General features: G+C 42.3%; 7 protein-coding genes across 8 annotated transcripts in view; 4 read left to right on the top strand and 3 right to left on the bottom strand.

The window, feature by feature from the left end:
• Positions 1-2,260: 2,260 nt before the first annotated feature.
• Positions 2,261-4,564, top strand: LOC131889977 (low-density lipoprotein receptor-related protein 1B-like). The gene is made up of 4 exons (XM_059239217.1): positions 2,261-3,485; positions 3,546-3,907; positions 3,970-4,240; positions 4,301-4,564. Exons 1-4 carry the CDS (start codon positions 2,546-2,548, stop codon positions 4,459-4,461), a joined length of 1,734 nt encoding a protein of 577 aa, XP_059095200.1. The 5' UTR covers positions 2,261-2,545; the 3' UTR covers positions 4,462-4,564.
• LOC131889983 (uncharacterized) lies at positions 3,969-7,419 on the bottom strand. Its single transcript, XM_059239223.1, is given in 3 exon segments — positions 3,969-4,992; positions 5,102-6,703; positions 6,705-7,419. Coding segments are annotated over 3 exon segments (2,520 nt in total). The 3' UTR covers positions 3,969-4,789.
• A 1-nt stretch (position 7,420) lies between these two features.
• Positions 7,421-7,980, bottom strand: LOC131889981 (dynein light chain Tctex-type protein 2B-like). The gene has a single exon (XM_059239222.1). It carries the CDS (start codon positions 7,802-7,804, stop codon positions 7,421-7,423), a length of 384 nt encoding a protein of 127 aa, XP_059095205.1. The 5' UTR covers positions 7,805-7,980.
• A 1,119-nt stretch (positions 7,981-9,099) lies between these two features.
• On the top strand, positions 9,100-10,772 carry LOC131889978 (uncharacterized). The gene is made up of 4 exons (XM_059239218.1): positions 9,100-9,334; positions 9,487-9,732; positions 9,878-10,124; positions 10,193-10,772. The coding sequence occupies exons 1-4, from the start codon at positions 9,176-9,178 to the stop codon at positions 10,723-10,725; spliced, it is 1,185 nt and encodes a 394-aa protein (XP_059095201.1). The 5' UTR covers positions 9,100-9,175; the 3' UTR covers positions 10,726-10,772.
• A 715-nt stretch (positions 10,773-11,487) lies between these two features.
• On the top strand, positions 11,488-13,718 carry LOC131889979 (uncharacterized). The gene is made up of 4 exons (XM_059239219.1): positions 11,488-11,708; positions 11,769-12,011; positions 12,081-12,327; positions 13,120-13,718. The coding sequence occupies exons 1-4, from the start codon at positions 11,568-11,570 to the stop codon at positions 13,650-13,652; spliced, it is 1,164 nt and encodes a 387-aa protein (XP_059095202.1). The 5' UTR covers positions 11,488-11,567; the 3' UTR covers positions 13,653-13,718.
• Positions 13,719-13,738: 20 nt separating this feature from the next.
• Positions 13,739-15,180, bottom strand: LOC131889980 (beta-1,3-galactosyltransferase 1-like). 2 transcript variants are annotated; one of them, XM_059239221.1, is made up of 4 exons: positions 14,699-15,180; positions 14,343-14,633; positions 14,071-14,285; positions 13,739-14,003 (listed from the first exon to the last, which is right to left on the bottom strand). In XM_059239221.1, the coding sequence occupies exons 1-4, from the start codon at positions 14,963-14,965 to the stop codon at positions 13,739-13,741; spliced, it is 1,038 nt and encodes a 345-aa protein (XP_059095204.1). In that variant the 5' UTR covers positions 14,966-15,180. The 2 variants fall into 2 exon arrangements, with proteins under 2 accessions (XP_059095204.1, XP_059095203.1); XM_059239220.1 differs by having other exon boundaries at positions 14,071-14,633.
• Positions 15,181-18,032: 2,852 nt separating this feature from the next.
• LOC131890619 (uncharacterized) overlaps positions 18,033-20,662 on the top strand; it is a 12,375-nt gene continuing 9,745 nt past the window's right edge. Inside the window, exon 1 of the mRNA XM_059240013.1 lies at positions 18,033-18,321. The gene's annotated coding sequence lies outside the window, so the exon portion shown is untranslated. The remainder of the gene's footprint in view (positions 18,322-20,662) is intronic.

Genomic DNA, 20,662 nt, shown 5'->3' with positions numbered 1-20,662 from the left:
TGCATGTTACAAGTCGTGTCCGAAGAAATTGAATACTTGGATCCAAAGTTCGCTTTTATTGTGCCTTTGATATATAACGGGTACAAAAAGCTGATTCAGGAGGTGTGGAGTTATGCCTCTGCTCATGATCCGCCCCCAATGAGAGTGATTCCCCCGTTTGAAGGTTCATGGAGCAACCTCAACATCCTCCAGGTTGACGGTAATTGTCCCCCCCCCCCTCCATCAGCTAGGCCGGAAATTCTTTGCCGACTTCACCTTGCTCATTAAGGCCTGGAGAAGACAAAATTGGATGCAAAGCTCTTCGCATGGCAAGGTATGGCCAGCGACATCAAGAACATGATCAACGCGTGTACAAAATATCAGACACTCTGTCCTTCCAAACCAATGGAAGTACGGCGCTTCCATCCATCGAATAGTCCCATGACCCGTGTTGGTTGAGCCCTCCAGCCCTAATCATCCTAACTCCAAGGGGTTGGCTGAAGCAGCTGTCAAAAACATCAAGCTGCTCCTTCACCGCCCTGACAATATGACGACCTTTTGCGCGGCTTTACGCGAATTCCTTGCATTCCCGCGCGCGACGTCTGGCCTTGCACCTAGTGCTGTCTTCTTTGGCCGCCAGCTACGCACTGCACTTCCTTCCTCTGACACCCCGGCCAACGCCACCCTCGGAGAGTTTTTTTCGCCCAGATATGTGTGTTTGCATCCAGAACCCAATCTCCAAGCAGTGGGATCAGACTGGAACTGTGATCTCTGTGTGTCCCTCTGATGAATCCTTCAACGTTCTCCGTGACGACGGGCGAACTTTTCGACGCAATCAACGGTTCCTTAAGCCACTCCCTTCTTCTCCAACATCAGGTGCCCCTCACGTGGCCGTCCCTGTCCCTGTCCCTGTAGTCCCTGTGAAGGACCCAGCTCCCGTTCCCCAACCTCTACGACGGTCTCTTCGGTTCTCTAGCCATGGGGTCTTCAGCGTCCAAAGCAAAGACCACGTCCGGGACGGACCAGGCCATCGTGGGCAATCCAGACACCAAGGTACCCGCAGCTCCGGGTTCCATTTTCTGGATATTCACCTACCATCCCTGTCATTGGGTGCCATAGCTGTCATCCTCGTCCTGGGCTGTCTGTACGCCCTTTACGGATACTACCATCGTCACCACCACAGACGCTCTCCTACCGTGACGCCCTCATGTGCGATGAGCTACCCTCCCATGGGCGCATACCACCTCTCAATGGACGTGTACAACCCCTCACTAGGCGCCTACCGCCCCGCAATGGACGCACCACCGCCGGGTCAGGCCCACCTTCCGGCGCCCCAAAGCCTGTCATTCGGGCAGTTCCTGAACGATCTCCACCGCCGTCCGAACCCCCGCGCCCCCGCGAAGGAAGAGTGGGACCACCCGCTGACAGCCTGTTGTCCTCTGCAGGCAGCACCCCTCCTGAGACCAGCCGCATCAATGAAGTCCCCACTTCTCCACTTGACGGCAATATCGCCGTCTGTTAAGCTATTTACAGTGATTCTAAAGTGATTAGAGTCTACAAAAAGTTAATTATTCTTTCAGCCTCAAATCCTCTGTCCTTCGGTGCCCCAGGGAGACGTTCCATTTGGCTTGCCGTAGCTTATATGATAATGTAATTTGAGATAATAATAAAGTTGACTGCTCACGATTGAGTCAGTCGAACACAGGAACTTATCGCCTGTATTCTAAAAACATAATTTCCCCTTTTTTCATACATTTTTCTTCAATTTTATCGTCCAAACAGAAAACTGATGGTTTCATCCTGCTTTTATTACTGTTGCGAACATATTCTTGAAACAAGTGAACTGATCTCAAAGGGGCAACAAAGTGAGTTGAAACATAAAGGTTTGGCTACGTTTTGATGAACGTTATATCATTCGCTCATTCGAACTATTACTCGAACATGCTGAAAACGCACGTGTGTGTTTCCCCATTTCCCTGGCTCCCAAGTGACTAGATTCGACCCTTTTACTTTCCTGGTACATGTTGCATGTGTCGCCGCATACATCCACACACATGTACAAACAAACAAACGCCTTTACTACCTGTATTTAGGTAGAATCCTCTCATGAATCGGACAGAACGACCTCTCCTTTTGTGGAGTGCCTGTGCGTCGCTTAGTACACTTTGCTAAACAACTTGAACACAGAGGAATTCGCTAACAATGTAAGACAGACGACCGACGCCTATGAGTAGGAAAATGAAATAAAAAATTGCAGCCAGTACTGAGTACCATTGTTGGAGAACGAGTGCGCATTTTTGCGCATCTCTCCGGCCAGACTTGTTCATGGTCTGCCATTGCTTGGTGTGCTGACATCGCCAATCGAGAAAGCACTTGAATCAATCATTCAGGTCTAAGTTACACGATACTTTGTCTGTGCCAATTTCAGGACGCTATCCGAGTGTTGGATAGCTGATTCCCAGGTATGATTCCAGTTTTGGATGAGAAAGCCGAACGCTTGTGTGTCTATTCAGCACCATCAAACTAGGACGAGATTTCGAATTCAAGTGTCTGATCTGTGATCAAAATGAGCACCGGATTTGCCCGATTGAACGAGCATATGGGATCCACTGATCCCATATTCTCAACTCCCAGCTCGGGTGGGTCCTTTTGGCAACGCCTACCTGCCATTCATTTCTCGAAAAAAGTGATCATCGTTTCACTATGCCTCTTAGTCACACTACTTATCCTGGTTATTGGGATTTCCCTCACTGTGAGTCGATCATCCTCTCAAAGACCTGGAGCCTTGGTGTCCAATGGGACCACATCGGGCACAACTTCAAGGCCAATGGTTTCCAGTTCTACCTTGGCTGGACCTACGAGTACTTCCTCCATAACAACTTCCACAGGTTTTTCGGTTAATTCAACCTTGAGTACCACTAATGAACCACCAACAACCCCAATGGTACCAGAGGAGCCACGTTTAAACACAACCACTAATGGAACATCCTCGAACACAACAAGTGCCATATCTACAAGCACCTCAACCGTCCCACCTTTAACAACTGCAGCGCCATCTGTCATCCACAATCATACATCTGGTTTCATTGCCAAAGTGTACGTTGAACAGTTGTCTAGAAACGAACTCTACCATGTGGATCTAAATGGACAGAACACTGAGTCATTGGGACCCATATATGATACTATTGAAGACATGGTCTACCATGAGGCAGATGAATGTATTTATATGTTCAAGTCTTTTTCAAAAAACGGCACCACTATAACCCGAAGATGTTTTGAAGACGATTGGTCGGAAACCCTGATATTTCAAGATGCCTTATCGCCCTCTATGGCTGGTTGTATGGCTTTGGATTGGATTGGAAACAATATCTTTTGGACCAACTTCAACGCCAAAACGGGAGGAAGTGACCTTGAGGTTCTGAGCTTGGATGGGAAATCCAAAGCCAAACTTCACTTGGACCAATCTCCCAGTTACATCCTGTTCATTGCTTTGGCTCCTCCTGAGGGTAAAGTCTATCATAATTAATTGACGTTAGTGTGTTAAAATCGCCATCTTTTTTAAACAGGACTACTCTTTGCTTATTCTTACACTGGGGAGCTTACCCGCATGATGATGGATGGATCCAAAGGGCTTATTCTTACTGCAAGGAATGTCTTCCCCAATGCTGTTGCATTGGATGTGAAGCGACATCAGGTTCTATCCCTGGAATACAAAGATGAATATCTCGTCGCATCGGATTACAGTGGTAAAACGATTCGAACTGTGCGAGTAATGGGTGAGAATTCTCACGAAATCGAATTGGGCGACGATCGGATGTACTGGTTAGGCGATCCAACCCGGCGAAAAATTTATTCCACGCGTCTGAATGGCACCGATGACGTGGATGTATTTGATATTGGACAAGGCTTAACCATCCTCAACTTTGTGGTAAGCATTGGAAAGAACAAGAATTTATGTTTCTCCAAATATTTTCTTTTGTTGATTCCTAGCCTCTCACTCGCCACGTTCAAGAGCCGGTTCCAGATCATCCCTGCTCCGTAGACGCAACTTGTGGGTCAGATATATGTGTACCCATGGGCAAGCAATTGGATTCTTGGTCCCATACATGTCTCAGCAATACCAAATTGGTCCATGAAGATCCCGATGAGAGAGGCGATTCCAAAAGTTGTCATCCGATGGAGTTTCTCTGCAACTCGACCAACTCGTGTATTTTGGACAATCAAGTGTGTGATACAAATCTTGATTGCCCCGATAGATCAGGTATTTTGAATGTGAATAGAACAGATATTTGCCATTCTAGTTATGTCATTCGGTTTTCAGATGAAACCCAAGAGCTTTGCGATTCTCGGAAACCTTTTCAAGAGTGTCGGGACAGTCAGCAATTTGTTTGCAAGACTACAAACCTTTGTATACCCTTACCTTGGGTTTGCGATAAGTACAGAGATTGCTTGGATGGCTCGGATGAGGACGGATGTTTTTAAAGGAGTGCCATAATTTGTTAGCTCTTAGTCATGGGTACAAATGTGATATTGTGTATTAAATTAAAACTATATACAGGCTTGAATGAACTGAATCCTACACACTCACTGTCGTAAAAATACTCGTGTTCGAGCCATGTAGTTCAACTGAAAGTTTAATGGGCCACTTACAGATATGTGAAAAGCGATAAGCAGGATAGGACATGTGGGATCAGCAATTCCAATTCAAGTTCGAAAATGTTCACATCGAAGGATTTCTAGTCAATGGTTACAATGTGATGACTTGCTCGGATCTTTTCACTTGCTCGATAAGCACGATTTGAAAGTGTTCTCATTTTTTTGAATTTGTAAGTATGTCTTCGGCAGAATCCAAGATTTGTCGTCGTAGCTCCGCTTTCGAATCGTCTCTAACTTCTGGTCGGAGTTGCGCTAACCGAAGATTCACCATAGGGTTGTTGTAGGCGAGAACATGCTTCAAGTAATCCTCCCAAGGTGGAACCACCTTCAAAAGCTTTTCAAACGTGATTTGTGAGCCTAAAATTAACAAGAGTGAGTTAGATATGGTCCGTTTCTGCTGGGTCATCAATCCTTCAATTGACATTGACACGAAACCAATCATCATGCAGGTCAAACTGAAAAGTACCTCTCAAACATGGGTTAATACAATCACCACAACCACCAGAGTTACCATTGGAATCCAGCACAACACCTAAACCATCCGTGTTCCCATAAGCAAACCCACCAATTTGATTCATCATTTCATAGGGATTCTGGGGCGGATAAATCTCTGATCCCCAAGGCTTGATTAATACTGGTATGGTCCCTTCCGAGGTGACATTCTTCTCTCCAACCTTCAATGCACTCAGAATCCAATCCGAGTTGTAGCAAAAGAACCGATAGAGGACCTTCAAGGATTGCGAGCCTTCGGGTGTGGAAAGAATCTCATTGGCCACTCCGGCCGAAAGGATGGTAAAAAATTCATGAGAGGGAACTTCAAAGATCCGTTCACCTGGCGGATTCTTGTCCAATGACTCCTGGAGAGTAATGTCTGCACTCTGTTGGATGTTTAAGACTTCAACACAAGTGTCTATTTGACATAGAGCTTCGTTGAACGCGAGAACGAAGTCTATTTTCTCGCGGCTGAATTTGCGTCTTCTTAACCAAGGTTGGAGGCCCTCAATGATTCCATAGAGGCTGCACACTAGAAGTTGAGAGAGTGTCGACTTGCTCAGGGGTCTCACTGGTTTTGGAACAATCTCATCCAATCGCTTGCACAACTTCAAAACCGAGATGGGTATGATTGGAACAATGTCCTGTAGATTCGTTATGATTGTCTTCCTCGTGGCTGGAACTTGTCCGATAGTCCATGCCTTGCCAGCCTCCATTAGATCAAGAAGCTCTTGAACTATGGGGACTACAAATGGATCCAAAAGTTGGATCAGGGCTTGGAACCACACAGGTTTCCTTGGATTCCAAATATTTCCTCGATCCATGGCTTCCCAAGAACTCAAACTGAGGGCGACTAAAAGCGGATCCAAAATATTGACCAGAATCATTGGATTTCGAGACACCTCGGAACAGACCTTCAATGTTGCAGAACCAACAGCTTGAGGCCAGCCAACGTCAGCCGTACCCACACACTGGGAATCACAACCATAACCATTGCAGTGGATCTTAGGCTCATGATGAACCTGCTCTCCTCCGCCCAGAGTTCCAGGAATGAAAGCTCCAAAATGCAGGGTAATTAATTTGGCAATAGCACAATCTTTGGTCATCATGGCATTAATGAGTAACGGCCAGGATGGTTCAGCTTGGTTAGCGATCAATTTGGTGACCAGAAACAGCTGATGGTTGTCTTCAATCAACTCAAAATTGGCTGGAAACAGCTCTGGTTGGATCAAATGGAGCCAATAGGTTTTGGCTTGAGCATCAGGCAAAACATTTTTTCTTTTCTTATTCGGCTTTTGAAAGTGAGCCCCGACCTTCGTGTAAATGGACAATGGTGAAGCTTTTATGGCTGCGGCACTTAATAAGAGATTACATTTAGTATGGATTTCCAGTGCCACTGGATTGGTTGATGATGCTCCCAAGATATCTTCAATGCCCGAACTTACGAATGTTAACACTTCGGAACTAATGTTTAGAATAGCCAAGATGTCGCCCCGATATTGTTCCAATCGACTGCTGTTTGGTACCACGGTGTAATACCTGGTGGTCAAGATACCTAAAGAGTTGTTGAATATGTTGGCTCTCAGGATCATGTAGAATAGTTGTGGCTATTAAAGAGGTATGGTATTCTAAGATCTGCTCACTTAAGCTCTCCATGAGCTGGGTGAAATCCACATATTGGTCGTCAAAAGGCTTTTCCATGCCTGGAACTTGCAGTTTGATGTTGTAATACCACAATTTGTTCCTAACCAATGCTAGAGAGCTGTACACTCTTAACAAAGAAAACATGTCCCCGCCAGACAAGAGTTTTTTAACCAGTCCGAAATTGTAGACAAAGATCTTGGAAGCTGACTCTGAGATCGTGCTGTAAAACATATCGTCCAGTTCGCCATCCGGATTCTTGTGTTCAGTTAAAGTGGCGAATACCTCTTCGTCGGATTGAGATCGGACCAAGTTATTTTCTTTCCTATGAGCTTCCTCCAATTGATCGAAGCAATGATCCCACTTACTCACAATAAGACCCACAGCCTTGGACACGGCCTTAGGATAATCCAAAGGCCCCCCATGAATGGCGGCACAAACCGAAAAATTTGGAATTTCGCCTTGCTCGTCAAGAGCCCGATGCTCAGCCTTGATTTGCTCCTGAGAGAAATCATTAACATGAATCAGTTCAAATGAAGGTTCCGGAGAATGGCCATCTCGGTTGACGTTAGGCAACTTATCTTGGAGTTCATACACTTCAGGGAATCTGATCTTCAGCTCCTGGACACTACAGCCTTGCAACACCGACATGCTAGTAATAGAAGATACCAAATGCGGCTGCACAACAGAACAAGGAGTCGTTCATAAACACATCTGAAGCGTAGTTATCGGTGTCCGAGTCCCAAAGACATCTGGTGCCCATGCGGACACCTTCGCCTCTCTGTTCTCCCAAAACCACTTCAACCACAATCTTGTATCGGTCGTAGCCGAGATTCTTGATCCTCTCTTTGATGCCGTCAGAGATCTCCTCACACCATGAAGCCACTAGTTCGCCCTCATAGGATTTCCCGGCCAAGACCTCATTGAGAATACCGTGAATGAGTTCACGAACTGCACCTGGCCGGAACTTTTGCTCAAAGTTCGGTCTGATCTGGTAACTGGGTTCCTCTTCTCTGGTAGTTTTCCTTGATGACATTGTCTGCCGCCGAGTCGACAATGAGAAGCCTTAGAGAGGAGCGAATGGTCGCCTTGGAAACGCTCTTTGGCCCTCAGACCTTCTCTGGTGATGAAAAATGAGTATGAGTTCGTCAACGGAAGATGAGAGGATATTAGCCAAGCCTTCTCAATACGTATTGACTATACAAAATCATCAGTATTGGAATGCTAGGTCGAGCATGGGAAACCGCATAACGACCTGCTTTCTCGTTCCAGGTAGTAATCGGTTTGACTCTCAATCATTGTGTTTGAAATCATGACCAAAGCTCCTCAAACTTCTGAATGTGAGGAACCTTGCTTTCCCTATTGCTTTTCTCTTAATAAAAATGATGCATATCGAAAAAAATATACAAGATAATTTTGATCTTGACAAGCAAACTGAACAGAAATTATTGAGTAAGCTATTTTTTATTTCCAATTAAAATTGAAGGAATTTTACGTTCAATGTTTACATATCCGCCAAAATAATTGTGAAACTTGAATCACTTATGGCAATTCTGTTTTGATTTGTCATTCTTAGCAACATCTAAGGAAATATATTCTGCCGATCTAGATCTGGATTTTTTAGATCTAAAAATGCATGCTTTAGAAAATATGTTTTGCATGCATAAAAACTACACGAACCTATGCATTCGGTTGAATTCTGAAGCCATTCGATCGTAGTTCCAGAGTCTGAGCATGAAAACACAAAAACCTGGATCCCTTTTCATTTGACCTTTTCCTGAAGACTTTGAGGAAACTGAATTAAAACTGCATCATTGAGATCTCATTGACTTTTTTAAATATTCAATGATTGTGCAACTAAATATACTCCCCAAAAATATAATTGCCACATATGTAGTGAAAAGGTTTAAACCAATCGTACACAATGTATTGAGCTATTTTGTAATCATATCAGCAAAATATTTTTTCCTATGAGTTTGAAAATCGATATAATTGTTCGGGCATTTGAATTCAGATATTACTATGAAATTTACGCAATGCAATTCAGCAGTGACTTGATGTCCGAACATGTACTGTATTTAGGTACCTGAGTCTGCTCCTAAATTTGAAGTAGGAGGATCCTTATTAATCTGCTTTTAGGTATGTAAGTCCTTAAACTGAGCTATAATTACATGTGCAAGAAAATCATGAAAGTGTTCTTTATCATATTACGAGCTAGCAGAAGGTAAGACAAATTTGGATATTTCTCACAAAATTTGAGAAGGCTTTCGAGGTTGATAGAGAAACGATTCAAAGATTACGAGAGTTTTATTTAATTGCTCACTCACAGTGGGAACTCTTCAAGTAATTGGCCACAAATTTTTCTGTCTCTTTCTCGTCCCGTCGAAGACCAAAGGTTCTAAAGTTTATGAAACTTATGATCATGCTGAAGCCTATCTGTGTGATCTTATTCATTGCAAACCTTCTTGGTTGCCAGTCCAATCCCTCTCCAAATCGACCGTTGTTTGATACAGTCTTTGAACCAATACTCGGCGAAGTTGGAACCATCAAGTTTTTCGAAGAACAGGTATGCATCCATTAAAAACATCTGGCCACTAAACACCATCGCTCGTTCCAATGCATTTCACTTGGTGTTCGATATTGTCAATGAAAATGCAATTAGGATAAAACGACCCATGCAAGAACAGTCTAACGCAAATGTTTTTCTTTGCCATGTAGGTGAATACGGTTGGTGCACAGTTAAATCAACAAATCGATTTTATTCATGATACGGATCACGGCGTTCGAATTTGTAACCAAGAACAAGGACCCTACGATCATGGGGCATGCTTTACGGCGGACAAGTGCAATGCCCTAGGAGGTGTGCCTGTTGGGAGTTGCCAAGCACCAACAACCAAAACCACGTGTTGCAAGTTCCCCAGAACATGTGGACAATCAAGCACGGAAAGTGTTACCTATGTAAAAGTAAGTCATATATATCGTTCTGGTCATCTTAAAAAAAAGTTACTGTGTAAATGGGTTTTTTTTATTCACCCTGCAACCTGGTTTTGTGTTTGTGTTGTGTGGAGTATCTTCCAGAACCGATTACATGGCTAAAATTCTTTTTTAGTCTGATCCCTCGAAAACTACAGAAAACTGCGACGTGACGATCAAGACTCGTTTGGGGGCCTGTCAATTGCGGGTGGATTTCCTCGAGTTCGACTTGCCCAAACCTTTTCAATCTGGCGTGTGCTCGCCCAACAACAGCCTGGAGATTGTTCAAACTGGACTGAAGCCCTTTGTATTTGGCAAAGGCAATTCGTTCTTTTGCGGTGTAAACAGTGGCAATCATTTTTACTTGCCCATCACCAAACGAAGTAAGTCAGACAATAAATTCCTCTCCTTTACCAAATTTGAAGTAAAACACTACTGGGTGTGTTTGCAGACGAGTTGATCCATTTCAAATTGCGGAACTCTGCCGCCCAGAGACCTTACAACTATAACATTCGGATCACTCAAGTGGATTGTCGCTCTGGTTTGGCGGAAATGCGGGCTCTCAGAGCTCCTGATGGTTGCACCCAATGGTTCACAAGCCACAGAGGAGGCTTAGCCTCTTATAATTACGACGGCACCGCTCCCATCTCGCCCGCACAAACTTATTCTGCTTGTTTCAATTCCACCCCTTCATGTGCCTTGGCTTTACAGGAGCAGGATTTTCGATTGGGAACAGATGCGGCTTGCCACGGTCCTGGAATCTGCGGTTGTGAGCGTGCCTACTTAACGATGAATTTGGCCGAAGATTTGGATGCCAATTTGTTGGCCAAGGATCGGTTTTGTGGCGTAGGATTGGGATTACAAGGAGGTCTTTTGGTCACGCGGTCAAGGCCATATGTCATTCGAATCCGAACTGGGAATCAATTGTCTCCCCATAATGATGCTGGTTTTTTATTCGTTTACAACTTGATAGATTTTTGCTGAATAATCTTTTTCTCGATGAATTTTTACAATAAACGCCTATCAGTGTAGTTTTGGAATACGCCATTATATTATTTGCCGTAGCATGGCATGCATACTTGCAAGTGAATTGTCAGTTCGATTAGTACCATGATATACAAAATTGTTTTTTAGCCCATTCAGAAGAATGCCAATACAGGTCTACAATTGCTTTGTAAGGTAATCCACTTTTTTGTCAGGAGTTCTCACGAAAATTATTAATCCATTCAACTGATAGGCTCAACAGATGGTATGTTTTGAGCTATTGATTGTTAACAATTATTGTTACTTAATTTTGTAGCGATATTAAATTGATGGTGAACTTAGTCCTTGCTTACGCGTAGGTTGAATGTCCAATGCTAACTCGCTTTTTATTGTTTATTATATATCGTTAGTACCACTTAAGGACTCATTGGGTATTTAATGTAGTCGTGAGGTCCATAATTAACAAGTGATGAGTAGTATTTAAAAAAAAAAAGAGAGAAAGACAGAGACAGTTCATTTCAATCACTAAGATAAATATCGAATCAGAACACCTAAAACATATACAGTAGAGCACTCCACGGATCAGAAGTCCGGATGATAAACGATAGTGAATAATTATGGAGTGCTTCAAATTAAAAGTATTCAACCATTAAATTGATGCATGAAACAAGAACGGCTCTTCAATAAACAAGGTTGCGAAATTATCAATTACATTTTTCCCGCCCAGAACAAACTCGTTTGCTCACTTAAAGCACTCAGAATACACTATTTCCGCTTGCATCACATCATTTTTCTGGCAACCGACATCGGAAGGTGGTTAAGCTTACCCTAAATCAGACAACATGAACTTCTGGGCGTGCCTTCTCCTAATCCCAAGCCTAGTCACTTGTCAAGGAGATCCTCCCCTCAACCGACCTTTATTTGATCGCGTCTTTGAACCCGTCCTTGGTGAGATTGGAACCGTTAAGTTCATCGAGGAGCAGGTAAGTGAATTCAATGAATACCATTCATTGGCTTTAGTTTCATTTTTTTGGTTTACTTAGGTGAACACAATCGGTGGACAAATCAATCATGGTATTGATTTCATCCATGACACAGATCACGGTTCTCGCATCTGCAACCTTGATCAACCGTTCAATCAAGGGGTGTGTTTCAAAGCATTCACTTGCGGAGCCTTAGGTGGAGTGGATGTGGGAACTTGTTCCACACCCACTCCCAAGTCTACGTGTTGCAAATTTACCAGAACTTGTGGACAATCCAGTGCCGAAACAGTCACTTATTTTAGCGTAAGTTCATCAATCGAAAGGCGACACGAAAAATTACTGTAACTTATTTCTTTCGTCATTTTTTCCAAGTCTGAACCAACCAAACCTGTCCGGGAATGCGAAGTGATCATCAAATCTCGATCAGGGGCGTGTCAATTTCGAGTGGACTTTCTCGAGTTTGACCTTCCCAAGCCTCACGAATCCGGAGTGTGCTTTCCCAACAAGAGCCTGGAGATCTTCCATCCAGGATTAAAACGGTTTGTGTTCGGCAAAGGGAACTCGTTTTTTTGTGGAATGAACAGTGGTAATCACTTTTACCTGCCAATCACGAGGAGAAGTAAGTGGAATCCCTCAGCATTTACTTTTGGAGAAATTTCTTTTTTTTTATAGCTTTAACATAGACTTAGAATTGTAAACAAATATTTTGCACTTGTTTCATGTTCATGGAATTGTATCTGTCGGGCATTCATACTCCCTATATTGCATACTGAACGTAACAATTGAGAGGCAAATGTTTCAAGCTTGATTAGATTCACCTCTCACTTTCCATTCATTAATTCGTTCGTTAATTCCTCAACTCGATCCCATTTTGTACCCGCAATTTTGTTTCGATCTTTCAAGAACATTGCTCAGAAAATCAGAAAAAACACCCGATCAGAACTGCAGTGGAAAGAAATGTCTTGTCCCAATTTTTAATACCCCTCTCCAATGGAGTCTGCCCACTTCCGTTCCATTAGAGACTCCGTTCCATATCTTACATTTACATAATTAACAGGGGAGCTAAAAAAGACCCCAGAAACTTGATGATTATTTTAGGGTATTGATGCAAAGGTCATGTTTTAAAATCTTCTTTCCTCATAAGGAAAGCAGGTAACTCGTATTTAGTAGCTTCCTGGTTCCTCAAGAGGAACGATTAAGTTTTTGTGTCTGTTTACATGCTATGCATCCTAAAATCTCACTTTACGTTAATGTGGACCTTGTGTAATCTCAAGTTATCATTGGCTATAAGAAAAATGTAAGATGCGTTAGTCTATGGTAGAAATGAAAGTTTTCCCCAATCAAGAAATCAACCGTACTACTTAGTAGTAATGACTCGTTCCAAACTTATGAAAAAAATACCCTTATTCAGATGAGGAGATCCGGTTCAGGTTCCGGAATGCCGATTCCTCGCAATCCTTCAAGTACGCCATCCGCGTCACTCAAGTGGACTGCCGTTCCCGCTTGGACGATATGCTGGCCCTCCGTGCTCCAGATGGTTGTACTCAATGGTTCACTAAACCTCGTGGTGGCTTAGCCTCCTACAACTACGACGGAATGTCCCGAATCGCCCCTGCCCAAGAATACACCGCTTGTTTCAACGCCACCTCTGCCTGTGCCTTGGCCTTTGAAGAGCGAGATTTCCGATTAGGCACCGATGTAACCTGCCACGGCCCAGGAACTTGTGTCTGTCGGCGTGCCTACTTGGCCTTGCCTTTAGCCGAGGATTTGGATGCAAGGCTTCTGTCCAAGGACCGGTTTTGCGGCGTTGGATTGGGATTAAACAGAGGGATCTTGGTTACCCGGTCCCGGCCTTTTATTCTACGGGTTCATACTGGCACTGAATTGTCTCCTCGTAATGATGCAGGGTTCCTTTTTGTTTATAACTTGATCGACAAATGTTAGTGGTATCTAATTCTATGAAATATGCAACTCTTTATTTAATATATTTTATGGTCTTCTAGCACCAGAGTGATGGTATTTCTACTGATTCAACAGTGTTCACTGTATCCAAATGTTAGGATTTCTTGTATGATCTCCTTGTCTTTGAGTTTGATTCCGTGAGCTAAAATGAAGTTGGAATCGTTGAGCAAACATGGAGATCGTTTATTGGGTAGGAAGAACTCGTTGTGTTGCCGTCGGATACCACAAGTTTCGGCCAGGATCCCCGTTACAAATACGTCTTCAAGGTACACCAAAGGGGTTTCTAACGCCGCTTCATAGAGACAAGTTATTTCTGAAGACGGGATTATGTACCTGTATGTAGAGCAAGTGTAGACTTAGCTTTGAATAAGAAGAAATCGATTGTTTCCATTTCACGAACCCGGATCCACTCAGGTACGTGGGGTAGAGATCCTCTGGATACATCCATCGAGGCATGATCCATTTTTTCTGTGGAGCAAATATCGTGGTGAGACGAATCGGGGGTGAGTTATATGCATGCCCAAACATCACTTTTTGGAACCCATCGGTGGCATAACTCCAATATCGAACTTGTCGGAGAAGCTCGGTGGGATTAACAAACACGTCGTCATCCGCCTGTAAGTGGTAAATGGTTAATAAGCCTTTTCTGCGAACGAGTCCATTTTTTCTAACCTTGAAGATCACTTTGGTACCAATATCATTGTTATGAAAGTATTTGAGCATTAAGGTGGATTTAATGGTGAGATTATCGTATGTATCGATAAAGTCTTCCAATAAGATGTCCCCGAATTCATCTGACTCTTTTAGAACCCTGGTATTGATGGAACCATGCCGTTCGGGGCTTTTTCCGATACAAAATATCACAGCAATTTTTCCTGTGGCAATGGCATGATGCATCCACATATGTCGAATGGCATCTCTCTCGTCGAAATTGTTTGGATGGGAATGAATGGCAATCACAACCTGAAAAGTGTTTTTAAGAAATAATTTCTTCTTCTATGGTTCTCATTCTCCGCGTAGGATCTCACCTCCAACATGTGAGAATAACTATGAAGAGTACTTGGGTGAGCTATTGTCGTGATTTCCTCCGGTTTGACGTAAACCCGCATATCTCTAGAGTTCTTCCGCGTCCAAGACGCATTTTCGATGACAAACAAGAATGGCAATGACAACACTATGGCGCATATCACACTGAAGAAGTAATACCGATTGGGATTTCTAGAATTCTTCAACTGATAGAACCACCTAAGCCAAGACGACTGATGGCGGGGATGATGATGCAAAGGGATCATCATACAAGACAAACCACAATAATTGATCCAAGTTCATTCCCCAAAGCCTTCTCTCCCGGACCATTGACAGCTGATGTTTTGGTTCCAACGAAACCCGCCTTCCAAGTGGCCATTGGCTCCTAAAGGGCAATTGCTACTGAATGCGTTGTCTGTTCCGCGGAAAAAGGGAAGAAATCTTCTGTTCCAGTTTGGACCCATGAAAGTGGGTGAGCGAGAGGCGAGAGGGGACAAGCGTGGGCTTTCCCTCCTTCTTGGCTTCTTTTGAACTCGCTCAAACTTGGTGTTCCTTCTTGTTCTCCCGCCTGGAGCACTACTTTGTCCCTGGGATTAAATTGCATTTGCATTTGGACGATTCAACCTGATCTGAGTTACTCTTTAGCATTGTTAATAGGTTGATTATCTATTATGCTTAATGTTATGAAAGCTATTTGATCGCGTTAGAGGTTGTACTTTGAATAATATTGCAATAGGATGAGAAGCTGTTCCACTAACTTGAGAATCTCTTGCATGCAATGGTACAATGAGGAATAATAAAGGGTACATCAGTTTGTTGGAAGTTAATTGAGCATCAAAGGACAGGAAGGAATTGAGACTAAACCGAAGATTTAAACTTCAAGAAAGTAGGCAGTCGGAATGAGGCTCATATTTCAGTGAGAATTAAGGACCAAAAAGTGCTCCCCCAACCACCACCGAAAAATTAGACCTCTTCGAGCTGAGGACCTCCATAGATCCTGCATAGCTGTCACTTTATGTCACTTTTTTGATTGTTGGAAGCCGTCAATCTGCGATTTGGTATATTTTTTTAACTTTAGCCTCCGAAACGCAAAGCTCTCAAGCTAACTCTAAACTTGAACCAAATCCCGCATCCCATGGGTTAAGAAAAATTGAAAACCTAATGGTGACAGAATTGAGTGGTTTTAGATTAGACCAACCTTGGGTAGATCGTTCAGTATAGCTCATCAACTCACTAAGGATCGGCTACACTTTGTTATTCCTAATGAGTGGCTGTCGAGATAAGATTTTTGCTCTCTTGGAAAAGACGATGATGGTGATGATTTATTTCGGGGAAGGATAATTATGATAAGAATCTGGATGATTTGAGAGAAGAGAAAACAAACACTAAATAAACACCCTGGTAACCCTTAAGCCGAGCGGCTTTTTTTGAGGGCACCAATTCTCATTTGATTTGGCCAGGGATGCATGGAGCATTGTTCGACTTTGGGTTGGTTGGTAATGTCATGTAAGGAGAAACATTGTCAGGTGATGGAGCGTAATTCGCTGGTTTCCTTTGACTTATTTAAGGACCTTGGCAAGAATAATAACAATACTTCGTGTTACATATTGTTTGGTACGTGGAGTTAATTGATTTCGTTAAATGGGAGGTCCATTTGTGTACTGAGCAGCTAAAATCGATGGTCGTTTTGGTTGAAGTGATGAAATCATTCCAATTTTTTTGAAAAGAAAACCCTGGCAGCTTTTGAAATCAAGCCCTCGAGAATCCAGACTAGTTAAACATATGAAGTCTAACTCTCTTCTTTCTCTGGATCCTCCATTGTTCAATTTGCCGCCTTCAAAAGTTCGTAGGGCATATGGAGGCGTTGATCCAGTAGCAGGATTTAAGTCAGACTAGGACAAGTGTTTGACTAAAATTCCCGATCAACCTTATATTCAAGGGGGAGTCACATCCGCCAACCCTAACTTGTTGGTCGATCAGATAATATATAGTAAATGTAAAGTTAAGTAAAATAAATATATTTCTCGTCTTGAAGTGCTGGGATTCCTATCCAAGTAACGATAAAGAAGTCCGCAAAAATAGGCGGACTGATGGTAAATTGAAAAGTATTTTTCAATTTAGACTCTTTGGAAGGTCTCTTTTCACAAACTTGAACCAAAACTGAAGTATTTCTAGTTTTGCTAAATCTTTAATTTTGAGGATTCGCCATTTTCTAAAGAAATCATCCGTATGCACTCGAGCTTTGCTCCCCTCTACCATCAAAGTTTATCTCAAAATCTTGGGGATGAACAAGTGCTCTCAAGCTTAGACCCAAAATTCAACTTGTTTTTTGGCAGCCAACATGCTGACTTTTGAAGTGGGGACATGAACATTTAATCGATATAACATCAACAATATAACACTTAAATGCTACACAAGTTAGGAGCAAGTGTTTTTGTCGATTCATGAGCCATTGAATTAAGAAATTCCGTTTTTGTTTTAATAATAGGGCAAAATAAAAGAAGCCAAACATATTCAAATGAATATTCCCTCTTTTTTCAATACATACATATCGTAATATTTTTCTGCAACGTTGTAAATTTATATATTCTAAGCTGGGCTGCAAACTTAGAGGCATTCAAAGTTCGCAACTGGCCCATTGATGATTTTAGTTATTAGTTCAAACTTGCCATTGGCAGATCAAAACTAACCCTAAAAGTAAGCGTTATTTTGTTTTAGGTTAGAAGAGACCATTGATGGACATTTTCCTTATTTTTATTTAACTTTTTCACTTGCTTAATCATTGCTTAAAAGTCAACTTTCTTAATTCATTACTTTTCACCAAGGAGTGTGCGCCCACTTGAGCACAAAACTGAATATATCGAAATAAAAATGTATTAATATGAGATTTTGATGTTTATGTATGTAAAATTCTAAGTCATAATTTGCACTTTTGGGAAGGAAATAGATATTTTTTGGCGCCATTTGAGATCATGAAAAAAAAAATGTTTGCCCATGAGGACCAAATATTTTTTCGACCACTTCGGATTACATACATTTTTTTGGGGGGGGGGGACTTTGAAAGAGGCTTATTATTCAACTTATTAATCAAACAGAAATTATGGAAGTTGGTGAATTCTGATGTGCGATAGAGTTGAACCGAGGCATTGGGAAGAAAATCAGCTTCCTCAAGTTTTCTCAATTTGCCCGATATGCCAACAATATTTTTTTGTCGAAGTCTACTTTTTACTTTCTCTAAGTAGAGCTATATTTTCCTCAAACCTTCGAGCCTTCAAGGTTGCGTGAAATAATCATAAGTAACTTCCGAGGGAGATCTGCTACCCTGAAGAAAAATGGAATTTATTTCATTACAATCGGCCAAACGAAATTGAAAACCTAATTGACATTTTCGCTTTTAAAGAACATCCTATCAATCATATTATCAATCAAATCAAAGATTTTGTAGGGCACTGGGCTCGTTTACTCGCTTTGGTAAGTTGCTCACGATCATGCATGAAACAGGTTTTCATAGATTGAAGGCTATCTCAGGTAAACCATCTGACCACTTGTCACTGAACCTGAGCTCGAAAACCATCCAAAGTGTTTATTTCAAGCGTTCGTTGATTCATTTCGTTTAAATACGGAGGTAAGGTTACATATCAATTGTAAACAGATAGGGACTCTCTGGCCGAGTATGGAGACTCGAGTTATGCAAATTGGTTTGGCATTTTATTGACAATTGAACAAGTGCGGAATTGAATGGAATTGACTGGAAATCTGCCAGTGCTTTAACTCGGCCATCTCGAAGAGGACTACTTGTCAATAAACAATTGGCGAAATCGAAAGACCATTAACAGTGACCCAAATACTTTTTTCTTCGAAATTACTCGTGTCTATTGAATCAAATAAGTCAAGACCCACCAAATGTTCAATTTCAATGACTAACGGGAATGGATTTAGTTCAAGCGTTAGCATTGACATAGATATTATTGAACCCTTCTTGGACAACTTTTGTGGTGATAGGGTATTATTCTAAAACACTCGGCACGTGTCATTGCCGCTCTTTTTATCGCTTCTTCCCCACAAAAGGGGCAATAACATTGAAAGATTTCCCATGACCCTTAATTAGTGATTAGACTGACAGACAAAATTCATAGATACAGTGGTAAAGGTATTCACTTCCAAACAGTTGAACATCATCGTATTTTTTTAATATCTAATATATTTAAGCGTAATCAATTGGTGGACGTATTTTCAATTGCCTACTCTCTACTCTAATCTTGTCAAAATTTGATGTCTATAGCACAACGATCCAAGGTTCATATAAGGGACTTTATAAGTGATTTAATATTCTAACGTTATGGAAAATGTTTGGACATGACGAGAACAATGATATATCTAAAACTAAAACGTTTGCATGAAAAATCGGTTCGTCATTTGACTGATCGGGTATTGGGTAGCATAAAAGGTCATTTTACCGGATTCATAAAATTATGGTTGCATATCATCCGAAAGTTCCTTTTCGGAATGTTCGATGCCATGGTATTCCTCCTCGTGTACTTTTCATTTCACCCTCCCGGTTGAGTTGGCATTCACCCCAACTTTTTAAGAGCCTCATCAAAGGCAAGAAGCAGAAAAGCCCTCGAGAAAAAGTTCCACTTAGTCTAAAACCACCACCCCAGCCAACCCCCAAAGTATCTTGGGGTCGCCTGATCTGTCACGTGTTTTGGGCATCTCTGTTCGCGATTGGCGCCAATTACGAATTCACCGGGGGCAGGGTAATATGTAGTTGGTAATAAAGAGGCTGAGGAGTGGTTCCAACACTTGTGGGTGTGAGAAGAAATGATTCCAAGTTCCTCTCCATCATCTTAAAGGGGGGTGAGGGAGTCCAACCACCCTGCATCTACTCGTTCAACATATTTTTGATATAGTCACCCAGTTTGTACTCTGACTTTAGTCCTGTATGTACCTACAACTCATGCAGGTTTGAGGAGGTAAGAAAGGCTCGTTTCTTTTTGAGATGGGTTCGTTTAACTGTTTGACATTCCTTGCATGTTTTGTCAATAAAATTCAAGAATCCTCTTTTGATGAGAAGCTCCAGCGCGTTTGTGTTTCCTTTGTTGCTTGAAACGTTGAGGAAACATCTTTGAAGTTGCACAATCGGACCTTGTTAGGATAAAGTGGCTGGCATACCATCGGTTTTATATACTAATTGTGTTCCGCCCAAGGGGCTCCAAACGGCTGTCATGGCCATGCATTCTACGTAGACCGTGAATGATATGAATGTCATCCTCCACAAAACGGCCTCCTATTATGAGGGTATGTGGAAAACAAAGTCAGGAAAGCAAATCTCAAATAAGTTGCGGATGTTTTTCGGCTTCTTCTTCATCTTCTTGTTCGCCTTGTAAGCGGATGCTGAGCAGACAAGTTTCTTCTCGTTTGCTTCCTCTCTTCCTTGTTCCCATCCTGTTGTCAGCGATCCACGTGCAAAATGGGTGAGAAAAACTTTTAATTAATTTTCTGCTTTGGAACTGGTTCCTTATTCGATCCACGCGAAAAATGATCCCTCCACGCGTTCCTCACATTACTGTACACCTTCAATAAAAAATACAAAGCTTTCCCACCCACATACAAACATATCCAAGTCGTAATCACTCGGAGGTCCAAAAATGGAACATGAGTAACTCTCTACATCTATCCTTGGCTTCTTAAAACCATGAACTTATGACTTGGTCGCCGTCGTCGTCGTCGTCGTCTCACCATGGGGATTTCAGTCTTTCTCTGGATCTTTGACGGATTAGCTAGAGCCCCTCCCACTATAGAATGTGCAAGAAAGATAGAAGGAGAAAGGGAGCGGACAAGGACGGAACCATTCGTAAAGGGGATGGAAATGGGAAAAATCCTGCCAAGGAGCTTTGATTTTCCCACTTGGAACCTGGAACACGGGGAGACACACACATCCACACACACATATCAGACCAAGAACT

This window comes from Tigriopus californicus, chromosome 11 (assembly GCF_007210705.1).
Source record: "Tigriopus californicus strain San Diego chromosome 11, Tcal_SD_v2.1, whole genome shotgun sequence".
Classification (NCBI taxonomy): domain Eukaryota; kingdom Metazoa; phylum Arthropoda; class Copepoda; order Harpacticoida; family Harpacticidae; genus Tigriopus; species Tigriopus californicus.
Note: the sequence above shows the minus strand (reverse complement) of the source record. Positions and strands in the feature narration are given on the sequence as shown.